Source organism: Poecilia formosa, unplaced genomic scaffold, assembly GCF_000485575.1.
Source record: "Poecilia formosa unplaced genomic scaffold, Poecilia_formosa-5.1.2 Scaffold330, whole genome shotgun sequence".
NCBI classification, from domain to species: domain Eukaryota; kingdom Metazoa; phylum Chordata; class Actinopteri; order Cyprinodontiformes; family Poeciliidae; genus Poecilia; species Poecilia formosa.
This window is the reverse complement of record NW_006800269.1, coordinates 547329-561754: the sequence shown is the minus strand read 5'-3', so window position 1 is coordinate 561754 and position 14426 is coordinate 547329. Positions and strand designations below refer to the sequence as shown.

Sequence of the window (14426 nt, the reverse complement as noted above, 5' to 3'; positions counted from 1 at the left end):
TGACCATGATCATCTTAACAATGTTGCATATCTGTTCTCATTTCTGATCCTGTCATCTGTTTGTTTACATGTATAAATCGCCGGACGAGAAGTTCCCGACAGAATTGATGAAATGTGTTGCATGATTCAGAAATGGAGTGGAACGTTTTGTGATTATTGTGATAAAGTGAAACCAGGCAGTTTTGACTTGTGGTTTTTATACCAACTAACTGCATAGTTGAGGGTTTTTTGCAGACGTTCAAGTTGCACAGTGTGTCAAAATCAGCGATCAAGTTGAGCAAGAATTTGAGCTCAGTTTCTGTTAGAGATGCACCGATCCAATATCAATACCTGTATCGGTGCTGATATTGATAATTCCCAGGAATATCAAAGTGCCTGATGCATAAGGGCAGATCTATTCAGTCTAATTCTATGCTTTGTGCTCTTCACAACGTCATGCTTTATCATTCGTTTTACATTACATTTCAAGTAACTAACTTCACTTTCTGAACCATTTGAAAGAAAATTTGCTGCAGATTATTTGCACACGTTTGATTAACTTAGTCAACGTTTTGTTTTTGTCTGTTTTCTTTTTTATACTTCTATCTGCGCCGACTGAACAAATTAAAGTAGTTTTTACATGTTTGACCAAAACCTGTGAAGCTACTGGTGTATTTTAGTGAGCTGTGGTGGTGCAGAGTTATCAAATTCATTTATAATTCAGTACATTTATGTCTGTGTTTTTAAAAAAAGAAACATTTTAAGTCGATTCAGCTCTGTTTCTCTGTATCGGATCGTTATCGGCCGATTCAGAACGTCCGATATCTGTATTGGTATCGGAAGTGTTACGTTCCCAGTTCCCGCCCCTCTCTTTGCCCAGTGAGTTTGTTTGCCACATTTCTTTCTCTCCAGAAATGACAGACGCGTCCATAACCACCTGTTATGCTGAGCATTTCCAAATCTGACTTCATACCTAGAGGTCAGACTTGGCGAACGCCCTCCCCCCCTCCGCTGCACATTCCTGCTCTGTTTTTCCCAGCGTGCCCTGAAGCCCAGCTGCACCTGCTAGGAGGGAACATGATGTGATGTCATCTCACTGCATGCCACTGTGGAAGAAGTGAGGGGAAAACAAATATCCGTGGCACCACAAGGATGACCCTCCTGGGAAATTCACACATTTATTCTGAGAAGTCTGATCATTCCTGAGGCTCCGGTAGTTGTGCTGCGAACTGCTTTCACCAGCTACCCGTTCTGATTTAGCAGCAGCCTGTGTTAATAAATAAAGTCGCGATTTAATTGCTTTCTGCGTGATATTTACTTTGGAAGTCATCGCTTGGAATAACATCCGTCCGTTTTCCATTAAAGAGTTGTTAAAGTTTTTTGGATTTCCTAAATGGTGCGTTCAATTGAACTGACTGCAATTTTAAAGAAAAAAAGACTATCTAGAGACAGTGTTATTCACACTGGCTTCATTGTGTTTCGGTATTGCAGAGTGCTGTGTTACTGATTTAATTTGGTAGAAACCAACAGAAGTGCAATTAGACGGTTTATTTTTGCAGCTTTTACTGGATTTCACCCACACGGCAGCCATATTGGATTTGAGGTGGGTTTGTGGGTACAACTCTAACCTCAGGGAGAAACCAGCTGGGCTCTTTTTTCCCTCTTGTTTGAATATTCGTTCTTCAGTGCACAAATGTGCTTTTGATGGATCCGTTTTTTCTTCCTCTTGGCACAAAACTGGTCACTGTTTGAGAAAGTTTAAATGTAAATGTAGAAAAAGTAAAACGATACCAAGCAATTCTTTATCAGTGTGTATCCATAGCAGCTACTAGATGCCCGTTTTTCTATCATCTGAATAGTTTTGAGTTGCAGTGTTGAGGATTTTTCTGAGTTTTGGTTTTCTTTAAGGTCTGACCTAATTTTCTCCTACTTTTATTGGCTTTAATTCCTCTGATTTATTTGCTGAACAAACAAAAGTCCAACGTGTTCCTATTTTTAGCACCAATGTGTCATCGCAAGAACTAAACTTAGCGAGGAATTTAATGCCCCAGAGGAATCCTCAGTAATTGGCTCTTTCTTTATTTGTACACCACTTAACTTGGCCTGCAGGGCAGACGAACACCGAGCAGCGGAAAGTATCGACCCGGCCGATTAACATGGGTCAGCTCAGAGTAAACTGTCACAAAGCGGCTCAACACATTTTTGAGAGAAAAAAAAACCCCTCTGTCTTTGATCAGACATAATCCCTTAAAAACATTTTGTCTGTGTAATCCTGCATCATTTTCAGCTCAACCTCAGAAAGGAGAAACTCACTGGGTCTCATTTGTTACGATTAAGTTTTTTTTTTTCTTGCGCCGTGCGTGACGAATGATTTTCTCAACACAGATTTTTCTCATAAATGCCGGCAATTAAGCTGTCAGAGGTGCAGCTTTGTGTGTCTGTCTGATCCATAGCAACAGTTTAACGCTGCAGCTGACTGCAGTCGTGCTAAAGTTGTTAAATGAGGCGGCAAATGTGGTTAGCATCACTATGCAGAACTGCGGTATTAAATTTACTGTACATGTGAAGCTCTTTGTGGTTCGTACTTATTTGCCTAAAGACAGCAAGGTTGCTCTTTCGCCATATTGGCTAAATGCAAATGTATTGCTAGCTTGGTTAGCACTAAAAGCTAGCTAAAGACACTGAGTGTGACCAAAATTTGGTTGCAGTTGTAAAATTTGGTCTTGCAATATTCATGTTAATTTTGCTGAAACTTATAAATCCATTTCGAAAACAGAAGCATAATAAGCCTGCGTTTAAATATCACAGTGTAAATAAAACAGCAGAGAAGGCATGTTTTCACTTTGACACCCGTTTTGTGGGGGAGAAAGAAAAACTGCTTAGGGTCACCGAAAATTTCTGTGTGGACAAGAGGCAAAAACAACTGAAACTTTGCTGTTTCACAAAAAAAACTGTAAAATTGTGTGAAAAGGCCTTAATTTGACAAACAAGCCTCATTGGAATTAATCATTTATTAAACATGACTATATAACTTTTATTATTATTCTCTCTATGGAGCAACAATCTAAAATAAGCTAATCTAATATTAGCTTATTTCCTAGCTTGCAGTTAGCCGCTAAACAGACATTAGCTTAACTTGCAGACTGAGAAGATGTGAAACATCTAACTTTAGTAAGAGTGCTGGGGATCACTTGTATAGCTTTTACACCATTCAACCCATATCCACATACAGTGTAAGGAAGAGTCCCATAAAACACCGTACATTTGCTCTGAGGTCCCTGCTACATTCTAAAGGCAGCTAGTCAAGCAGATGTTTGGACGCATAGTAGTTTCTCAAAGTATCATAAAGATTTGAGGGCAGGGATGCACAGCAGCTGGATGAGACAGAAATGACGAAGAAACAGGGTGAAGCAGAGGAAGGATAAACCAGGTGATGCATATTAATATTTAAGCTAAACAAAGCCAACCTACTAATGCTAATAAAAGGGGATGTTTTCTGTCTGGGCCCCCCCTGCCCTGTAAGCTCTAACACAGTAAAACCTTTAGCACCGCTCGCTTCCTGTGAGGATGTTGACCTGGGGTTTCTGCAGCTGTGGAGGAAACAGCAGGCTAACGTAATGTGACAGCGTGGAAAGAGCCCACAGGGCGATACCAGCCCAAAAACTGCATTCATTAGCATAGCGTCAGTGTGAGGTTCTTATGCAAATACTAGGACACGGGTGCGTTTTCACAACACGTTTATGCCTTTAGGTACAATGTATTTGCATCATTAAAAGCATCTGCATCTTTAATGTGTTGATAGGAACTTGTTTTTAACACCTATAAGTATTTATTTTTAGATTCTGTCACACCACAAACGAAGGATTGTTTCAGTTTGTGGCATAAAATCATGTTTTAATCATTAAAACAAAAACCTATTCAGTCTTTTATGGGTTAGAGATGTATGGAAAAAGAAATGTCATCCACCCCTCAGGCCCTTCTTGTTCCTGGTTGTTTTCTGGGAGCAGGCATAAATCAAACTTCTCATGTACAATATCTGTCTCAGCAGTTTCTCTGGAAGACGTTTCCTTATTGCATGCAGGCTTTTACGTGTCGCATCAGCTCGATGAGCCACTTTTAAATGGGAGTCATCTGTGCCGCACGACAGGTTTGGCGCAGATTAAGTTTCAGTGAACAATCTGGGTTGTAATAGATGGATAGATTCAACTTTATTGTCATTGCACATGTCCCAAGTACAGGCAACGAAATGCAGTTTGCATCCATCCAGAAGTGCCAGAGCAAGTTGTAAATACAATATATATGGTGATCTAAATATCATACAGATGTACAAATATGATACAATGTACATGTCCACAGCTGTGGCTGTGATGAATGTACATCATCATCACAGCCAGAAATATACAAATGTATGTACAAGTGTATACACAGTATACAGTATTATTGTGAATATACAGTATTGGTGCGAATGTTCAGACTACAATATCTGCAAACTGACTGTTTTGTAAGAGGCTACGCATTAGTTTGGCATATCACAGGTTTAAATGTTGTTTTTTCATGTCTTAAATAAACCAAAACGACGACATGCGCTGCCATACTGTTGCTGCACCACTTGATATTGCGTTTATTATGAACAAAAGAAGCTAACTCTAAAAGTCCAGGTGTTGGTTTGGTTGAAGTGAACTGTGGTGCAGTTTGAAGGCTTATGTGAACATCGTGCGGACCGGAGACTGCTCCAAAAGCAGGAAACAGGACTACAACGCAGGGCATTCTGGGAAAATACAACCAAAACAAATATCCTAGTCTATCACTAGTATTAAATGGCTTGTGGTGTTTTTGCCACAAACATAAAATAAATCCTTCTACAGCTAAAATCTGATGCCACGCCACTTTTGTTTACATTTTATGAAGAAGGAAGTTGCAGTCAACTTCTTTTTGAGGTTTTCGTGATGTTTTCTTTAGTAGTTTCTGGTGCAGCGCCTCCACAGGCAAGGAGGGGATCAGGTTTTTCAAAAAGTTGTTAATTTGACCCAGAGCAGAGTGAAAGCGAACCACACCAACTTAAGATGTACCAAACGTTACAATGTTTGTCCCCGATTAAACAGAGTTTATCAGACTAACGTGTGAAAACAGCTTAAATTTCCCTCCTTGATTTGTTGTGAAGACATGACTGTTTGTTGACTCTCTGATGCCCACTGGAGACAAAAATATGCAGCTCTAGGCGATGATGCTTTCCGATGGACCTTCTCTTTTTTAAATAGTCCTTGAATAAACTTTGGAAACATGGAGTTTCAGGACAGGAGGACGCATCAATGTCCCGACCTCCAAACTGCTGAATGCTCCCGGTATGCTCCTCGGCCCTCACACTCCGTACCAGAGCCTGCACACACAGTGTGTGTTTTCCTGCACTGTGGTCACAGCAGGCGTTGACCATGAAGTGCAGCTCCACTCTAAATCATCCAGGCTCTGCCGCCCTCCTCATTAATCTCCTTCCCACTTGCAGAGAATGCACACACACCAACTCCTACAGCGGCGCACGTGGGCCGCGTTTCTTTAAGATCCGTGTTTTTACCCAAGAGCTCACACACTGAGCCGGCGGTGGTTTGATGAATTCAGGAAATGGATTTTCCCCCTGAAACTCCAAAATGGAAATATTTAACCACTGAGGGGCTCCTGCCTCCAGAGGCGATTGAGTTTGGCTTTTCATTTTGGATGGAGGGAATCGGTTGCTCTTTTTGATCCCTTGTTTTGTGTTTGAGTTTGTCGATCTCAGGTCAGCTTGTCTGCAGACGATGCCATTTTTTTCACAAAATTTGTGATAAGATAGCTTTTTTTTGGGGGGGGGGGAAAACACATATTTCTTCTAACAGTAGTATTGCTGCAACAGGTGGGGGAGGGGAGGCAGACAGAGGGTATTAACATTTGTTGCAAGATTTTACACAAAATCAAGAAAGTTATGGAAAACGTTGAGCAGCCTCATTATGAGACTGTCTTCGGTCAGAGGCTTCTTCAAATTTGCTGTGATGCAGACTGCTACAGGAGATCCGCCGTCAGCATCAACAACAACTCTGAAGAATCTTGAATAATTTAAGTTCAAACATTTAGTTTGCCTGTTGGATGACATATACTATTTTTTTATTGAATTTAATTTATGATTCATTTTTGCTACATTACCAGTGCCAGTGGCATTAATCGAAAAATTAACAGCCAGTCCATGTGATCAATATCAATGATTGGCACAAAACCTAATTGGAGCACACATCATTTTTACTAGATCATCAATAAATTCAAGAAAATACGATTAAAGGTTTTTACTGTGTGCTTTATGCCCCTGGAGCCCTGAGGAACCCCGTTTCATGAGGACATGTTGTTCAGGAGCAGCGTTGTTGTCTGATAGCCAAGCAGTAACAAACACACAGCTACCAAAAAACACCTGTAAAGATGTAATACACAGTTTTTCATCATCACTTTTATTGTTATCACGATAGTACCACAAAATATTCTGATACATTTTGAAGTACATTTCACTCACCCACAATATAACATAGTTATAAACAACATCAGTAAATATTTTTTGTTATAATGTGATGCTAACATCGGACATCGGTATCGGCCCAGATTTTCACATCGGTGCATCAAACCGTAGAAACAACGTGATGAAGAACCTGGATAATGTAACAGATACGTGCTACACAAATCAACACCTTTTATTTCTGGAGCCATTCCTTAATTCATGATAATGACAACAATTAAAATAATAATTATTTATTTGCATTGCACTTTTTTAAACAAGTGTTATAAAGTTCTTCACATGAAAACAAATTAAAACGATATCATAAATGACACAAGAAAAACAAAAAGCATACCAAATCAATAAAAATACATAACAATGTAAGAAATAATAAAGCAGTAAGTAAAAAAAATAACTTAATTAGAACAGAACATGCGTGTTCCTCACAGTTTCTGTGGCTGTTTTGTCCCTGCAGGCGACCTGAATGTGTGTCAGGTTCTGCTGGTTTCTCCAGGGTTTTCTTATTATTTTGTCTTGGTAATGAATCGGATCAAAGCTGGATTCAGCGGCAGGTTTTCCTTTCATGAACCGAGTTGTTGCAGCGCTGCAGCATCCAGCCTCTCTGTGTTTCTGCTGCTTGTTATTTAGGCAGAAGGTTCATATCGTCTTTGATGCCAAAATGCTTGTATTCTCCTTAAAGTTGTAGCTTTTCTGGTTCTCTTCTTAACTTTTTTTTTATTCCTCCCTCTGTTCTTTTTCTTCTGACTTCCTTCTCTTTATATTTTCCATTTGTCTGTTAAATCCCTTTGTTTTCTATCTTCTCTCTCCTGATCTCCTTCCTGCTACTGTTTTGTTCAAAGCTGTTATACCCAACAGATACTTTTTTTCCCCTCGCCTCGTTTCTCTTTCTTCTCGTCGTTGTCTGTCACCCCAGCGGGCCCCATCGCACTCCTAATGAGAACACCAATGAGTCCCCCAGGGGCCCCTAATGATGGGCTCTCTCTGTTGGTCTGCGTCGCAGCAGAAATGCCTACCATGAGGAACGCCTGTGTCTGTTTTCAGCTGCTCTCCGTTTGCCTTCGCAGTAATTTGGCAGCTCAGAGTGTGTGTGTGTGTGTGTGTGTGTGTGTGTGTGTGTGTGTTTGTGTGCGTGTCCAGACCCTTTCCTGCACCTCCTGACCTCTGATAGAGTATAATGATCGGTCGCCTTTCCCTCTTTTCTCACATAAATATTCATTGTTCCTGACATCTGAATATTATGGTGTGAAGATAATTTCTCTGGTTTCTTGTGTTGCTTGAATGTTGACAGAATCGTGCTGGGATTCTGTACCTGTGTCGTCTAAAGCACGTTTTTAAAAAAATGTTTGATTTCCTCCGCAGGCTTTTGGGAATGCGAAGACGGCGCACAACAACAACTCCAGCCGCTTCGGGAAATTCATCCAGGTCAACTACCAGGAGAGCGGCACCGTCAGAGGGTAAGAGAGGAAGGAAAACACAAAAACTTCCATCTATTTTATTGGGGGTTTTTGTGATTGACCACCATAAAGCAGTGCACAATTTTATTAAAATTTAGGTTTAATAAAAAGCATGCTTAAAGATTATTTTCAAAAGATATTTTTAATCTGAGAAGATTGAAATGAGCCTCATCTGAACGGTTGTTCAAATTTATTGAATAAGACTTTTTGATGTTTTTCTAAACCATACATCACTTTCCTAATGCTTTATATTGACCTATAAAATCCTAAGAAAATACTCTAAAGTCTGTGATTTCAGTGCAACAGAGAACGCATCTAATTATATTTTCCTTTCTATGTTAGTATAACTCTGTTAAATCCTGTCTGAGACTGTTTGAAAATGCTTAGTTTTTTTGTTTTTGTTAGGTTTTATTGGCTCTAGTGGCCTTTATTTCCTGTGACAGCTGCGTCGAGGACTAAATCCTTCATATGTGGGTTGTGCTTAACCCCTGCAACACCACAGCACACCCTGAAAATGCTTAGTTATATATATTTAGTAATATATTATTATTTGTAAATTTTTGTAATGTAGGCACATAATATTTTGTGTGCTCCGGCGGCAAAGTGATGCCATTTTATTACTAATTTCACTGTCGTGTCTTTGTGCAAAGACAATAGAAGAAGTTTAAGACTAACAGTACAATCCGTTCCTTTATTTTCAGCTTGATTTCTAATCAGATCATCAGCAGCTTCATCCAGACTCTGTTAATCGTATCTGTTTTTTTTTTGTTTCAGAGCTTATGTGGAGAAATATCTGCTGGAGAAATCCCGCCTGGTGTACCAGGAGCACAACGAGAGGTGAGCGAATCCAACGCCCCTCGTCTTTTTCATCTGGTTTACAGGGTGCAGACTAAGACTGGCACATTTTTAAAATGACCAGGCACCAAGTTGAGCCTTTGCACAAAATCAAATCAGAAATTGATTTTCTCTTGTAATTGTATCTATTTTACAAATCTGTGTCTCTGTGGTTTCTGGGATTGTAGTACCCATCTGGTGCCAGTAGGTGGTGATTGTCGACATTAACCGCATTGATATTCAATAGAAGATTATATATTACTTATTGTAAACAAATGGGAAACAAATTGGATAGTTTTTATTAAAATCTTAAATTTTTTAACTAAAAACTGTTAGCATGTAGACAGAAGATGATTTTAAAGCAAAAAAAAAACCTGGACATTTTTGATAAATGTCCAGGTTAGCTGAAGTGACATAACTTTGAACAGTTTTCCACTTACTTTGGACGCACTCAAACATAAACTTTTCTCGGGGTAAATCAGCTCCGGCGCTCTGAGCGCCACCTGTGTTCGTTTTTCCTCCAGGTAACACGATGACATAACCTCTGCGTTGCCCGTCCCTCTCAGCTGTCCAGAAATCAAAATGAAAGGAACCCGTCCTTTGGGAAATCCAGCTGCGTGTCCGTGTTTTACCACAGGTCAACAAATCGCTCTAACCCCAACCGAGTGAAGGGTTTGTGTTTCGCATCGATGACAGGCCCTGGTAGCCATATTGATAGGATAGAAACGGGAGACGGGACCTCCCACACGGGTCGGAGCCATAACGGAGAGGCGGGAGGGGAGCGAGCGATGGGATGATAAACTACAAACTGTCTTAAATCTTAAGTCTTTGGCACGTTGCCTCTGAGTGACCCCTGATGTGTGGAAAGAAAAAATACTGGCCAGGACATGATCAGGGCAAAGGCTGAGCTGCCGTCAGAAACTGGGTCAGGCCCATCATCACACTGGAAAATGAAGGTTCTGTCCGCAGTCGGCATACTTTGGAGGTTTTCCCCCTCTGGAGTGTTATTAATAAAGTCAGGATAAACCGGCTGTAGAGATTGAATTTATGGCTACAAAGTGTTTTCCCCTTGCAGTTTCTTTTTTTGTTGTTTTTTTTTTTTTTTTTTTTGCCACAACAGCTGGCAAAAAAGGTTGAAGCTGAAGGAACAGCTTCAACAATTACAGATATAAACATCGCTTGTATTTTACAATCCCACTGCTGTTAGCACAATCTTTCAAAAATCCCTCAGAGAACCAGAGCGTCTCGTCTGTCATTTTATACCTAAAGAATGTGGAGCTTCTTATTATTTATAAAGACAAAAATCTATTTACAATCTGACCAAACCGCCTATTGCGCCGCCATTTTTGTGAGCATGTGAATTTGCTGATCCTCTCTGACAGGATAAATATAAAGTCCTGGGACTTGAAGCTAAAAGCAATCATTTGTTAACACATTGTGTTGAATTTTCCGCCAGAATGTGAAAACTGTTTTTATAAAAGTGTAAAAAATAAAGGTGCGCCGGCGTGGTCGATTCCAACTTAGCAGTTTTGTAAAGTTGCAACAAATCTGATTTCTTCCATAGAGCTATAAACACAAGATACTTCTGTGTAAAAACAAAACAATTCAGATAAAAACAGAGCTGTCTGTCTCTGTGGATCACTGAAAGAGAGCAGCTGGTGTTACACAGCTCTGCACTGAAACAGGATTTAAATGTTGGGCATGTAAATCCTGTTGTGCTAACTTAGCACATTTAGCCTTTCTGTCAAGCTAACTGTGCCAGCCTATTAGCACAGTTAGCTAACTAACATATTTGTATGTCAAATATTGAATGTATTTCTAACGGGTCGGGTGTACAGGATGTTTATTAGCTTGAAGCAAAGACTTGAAGTTCATTTTCAGATGGAATAAAATAATGTTTCAGTACCCTGGACGTCATCCTGGATAATCGCAGGTCGCTGCTTCCGACCCGAACGGTCTGCAGCGCCTTGTTTCACTTAACACGAAGCGGCGATGTCAAAAAGTCTAACCGATACAACACATGATGTGTTGCACTTTTTGTTTCAAAGTGAGCAACGGCGCATTTCCCCTCATATTTCAAATTATTCCAAAGATCAACAGGAGATGTAATTTTATGTAACGTCTGTGCGTGTGCGTGTGTGTGTGCACGCGCGTGTGTGTGCGTCTGCGTGTGTGTGTCTGCAGGAACTACCATGTTTTTTACTACCTGCTGGCTGGAGCCAGTGAGGAGGAGAGGAAGGCTTTCCACCTGCTCAAACCAGAGGAGTACCACTACCTTAACCAGGTCAGCCTCCACCAAACTCACACATCCACACGGATGCACACACAAACAACCAACAAACAAACAAAAACATCACCAGATTTCTCTACCATTAATCCATTAATATGGAAATCACCAGATTTCCATATTAATGGATCTTCATTTGTACAAGTGATAAAAATGCAGAAACTGAAACAGACGGTCTCTCTGCTGACTCCTGTTTGCTCATTTATCAAAACTGGAGCATGTCTCATCGCTCACAAGTCCTGATTCCAGGCGTCTGTTTGTGTGTTCATGTTTCTGTGTGTGTGTATACATATGCCAGAAGCCTACATAATGTGTGCATCTTTTTGCAGTACATCTGTGTGTGCTGGCAGCTCCCTTTTCGTTACAGTACTGCAATTCACCAAGACGGAAACAGAGAAATTAAACCTTTTTTTTTTTTTCGTCTTTTGTCCTTCTACTTGTTTAAAAATATAAAATAAAATCATTTTGTCCCTCTCAGTTCTCCTTTAATCCCTGCAACAACACCAACTCACCCCCACCCTTTCCTCTGTGCCTACTTGCAGCCCTGTTTCCATGGCAACTGCAAAACTGTGAAAGTCGGTCTGGTGCTGATTTGGACGTGTGTCGAGCGCGCCAGAAGTCACCATGGTTTCACAATTACATTATTCACACCGAGTGCTCTCACTCCTCACCGCCGGATTAAATGGAGTCAAATACAAATAATCTAGTTCTAATCTGAACCAGCCGCCTATTGCGCCACCATTTTTGTGATAAATCTTTGACTTGTGGTTCAAAGCAACGACCTCTCAATGCTTTGTGTTGAGCAACCAAGATGATATTAGTGATTTTAACAGCTTTTTATTAATATTGTGTTCAAAAATAAAGGCGCAGATTTACTAGTTAATTTAACATGTAGTTAACTGATCTTTACCTTCACTGTGGGGGAAGGTTGGAAATTATTTCTAATCCAACAGAATAATAGGAATTTCCTATAAAGACACAAAGGAGCCATTTTTCTGTAACTGGCTCCTCTCCTGAAATTTGCTCAAGTTTTATTCTCTGTTTCAATGTAGCAGCTTAAAGGAGAGGAAAAAAAAGTTTGTCTCTAACAAAGATAGAGTTGACTTTTTAAAAGCTTCTTGCACGTTTCCTGCTTCTTCTGACTTCTTCGGTGCTGAAAATAACTAACTTTGAGATTTCTCAATCAGTCACAGCGCTAACACTGAAGAGTGTTGTCAGAGGAAACCCCGGCTGAGTAAACGCTGAACTTCCAGTGTCCTTCCATTCCACGTGATTCCTCGGTTCATCCTTAACGCGAGCTCATTCCTGAGTAGAGTTATTTATTTCTGTGATGTCTGAACTTAGCAGGGCTGTTTTCTTTTCCTTTTAAAAGCAGGACTGGAGAAAGTCTTGAAGGCATTTTGCCTCTGCTGACGCTGACCAGAGAACGTGTAAACGTAGCCAAAGTGACTGCATTGAAGCTTGGCTTTGATTTTTGTAAACTGAGGTCTGATCAGCTGATGTGTTTGCAAAAAGAAGGAAAGGAGGGAAAAAATGGCTAAATAAATAAAGACTTTGTCTTAAAAAGCAGCTGATTGTCAAAATGTTGCTGGTTTTCGGCAACAGAAGCAGCAGAAAATCCGGAAAAATGTGATTAAGAGCAGCTTTGTTGGTAATTGATCTGTGTTATTACACAGTATTGGACTTGAACAAAACCAGTAGAGCCATGTTAATGCTACTAGCACATTTTTAACATTTTTATATTGTAAACTTTCTGCGCTCCAGAGCTACCGGCTGCTCTGGTGAGTCTCAGATTTTGACTTTGGATTTTGAAATTCCCAATAACATCCAAGTCGGTGATGAATGTTTATAAACCTGTCTGAGTCTGTGTGTCCCGGCCGTGTCGGGGACATCCGTCTCCGTCTCCATCTCCATCAGTCCTGATGTGATCACCGCTGCTCTGGTCTCCGTCTGTCCCTCCGGGACGTCCAGTCACTTCTCTAATTCACACAGAATTTTAAAACTTTCTCTTTGAGAAAACATTTTTGCAGGAGTTGTTGGTGTTTCTTTCTTTTCTTTTTTTTTTTGCTTTTGTTTTAACCCACTTTGCCTTGCTTCCAGATGACAAAGAGACCACACAAACTCCACTGGGACAATTTCTATGAGTCTGAGCTGGTCAGTATCGCGCCAACTTGTTTGTGTACGTCTGTGTTTATGGGTGTGTCATGCTTCAGTGGGGTTTTTGGTGCCAGTCCTGGTCTTGTTGTCTCTCCTGGCTGTCCACACCCCGCCTGCTTTCAGCGAACCGGACCGACGTTAGAAGCAGCCTGGCCTTGGCTCTGTTAAATGTGCTGTAAGATGTTTGAAAGGATACCTTGTAAAGTCACCGTTTTGGTAGATCTGTGGGAACACGACGAAATGTCTGTGTCCTTTTTACTTAGAGATGCACCGATCCGAATTTGGGGCCGATTTATGATATTATGTTAAAGTGAGTAAATGAAAGGCCTGTTGTCGTCGTATCAACCCTCCAGACCGCTCAGGTCTTCTGGTTCCTATTCTTCTCGGTTTCTCCAGAACCAGAACCAAACATGGAGAACCAGCATTCAGTTTTTATGGTCCTCTAATCTGGAGCAAACTTCCAGAAAACTGTAAAACGTCTGAAACACTGAGCTCCTTTCACAACTGGAACGCCATAAAGTGTCAAACTGTCATCGTTTTTCCTTTGCCACTGCAATTTAATGATTTTATTTTATTTTCCTTGCAATCCTACAAAGTGCTTTGAATTGCGTCGTTGTGGAAAATGCACTTTCCAGAAATTAGCCTCGCCCTGCCTTGACTGAGCGGAAGATTTTTTGCTAACTTATTATTATTTTTAAATTTTCTGTATTTCCGCGCCGTTAATGCTGCTGATGATCTTCTGATTTCACGGTGCATCTCTACAGTTAGTGAAATAAAGTGCAAATGAAAAGGAATCCCTTCAAACAAAGCTTGTGGATGATTCGCTGCTGGTTGATGATGATGATACCAAAGCTGGAAATGCCATCTTTGTAGGGAAGCTTCAGGATTTCACTACGAATAAAGGATCGCTTGGCGTCCAACACTCAACTTTAATTCTTGACACTAAAAACAAAACAAAACACAAATATTGATCTTTTTGCCCTCTCAGAGCATCAACAGACTTTTTAAAGGAACAGCAGTGAGGGAAGTACAAAGTAGACAAAGATAAGACAAGAACAAAACTGTATTATAATAGAAACTCTCTAGAATTACAACATTTGCTGATATTCAGACGAGGATCTAAAGTTTGACATGGGTTCTGATTGGAGGACAACATGATTGATCTACCGGCTTCACGTCCGGAAAC

General features: G+C 40.4%; 1 protein-coding gene across 14 annotated transcripts in view; it reads left to right on the top strand.

The window, feature by feature from the left end:
• LOC103152843 (unconventional myosin-IXa-like) overlaps window positions 1–14426 on the top strand; it is a 141608-nt gene that overhangs the window by 65616 nt on the left and 61566 nt on the right. For 11 of the 14 annotated variants that reach the window (XM_016661474.1, XM_016661462.1, XM_016661463.1 and 8 more), the window contains exons 3-6: window positions 7868–7962; window positions 8737–8799; window positions 10981–11080; window positions 13184–13237. In XM_016661474.1, the coding sequence (XP_016516960.1) occupies window positions 7868–7962; window positions 8737–8799; window positions 10981–11080; window positions 13184–13237 (312 nt within the window). The remainder of the gene's footprint in view (window positions 1–7867; window positions 7963–8736; window positions 8800–10980; window positions 11081–13183; window positions 13238–14426) is intronic. The other 3 variants (XM_016661473.1, XM_016661470.1, XM_016661468.1) reach the window with 1 other exon arrangement.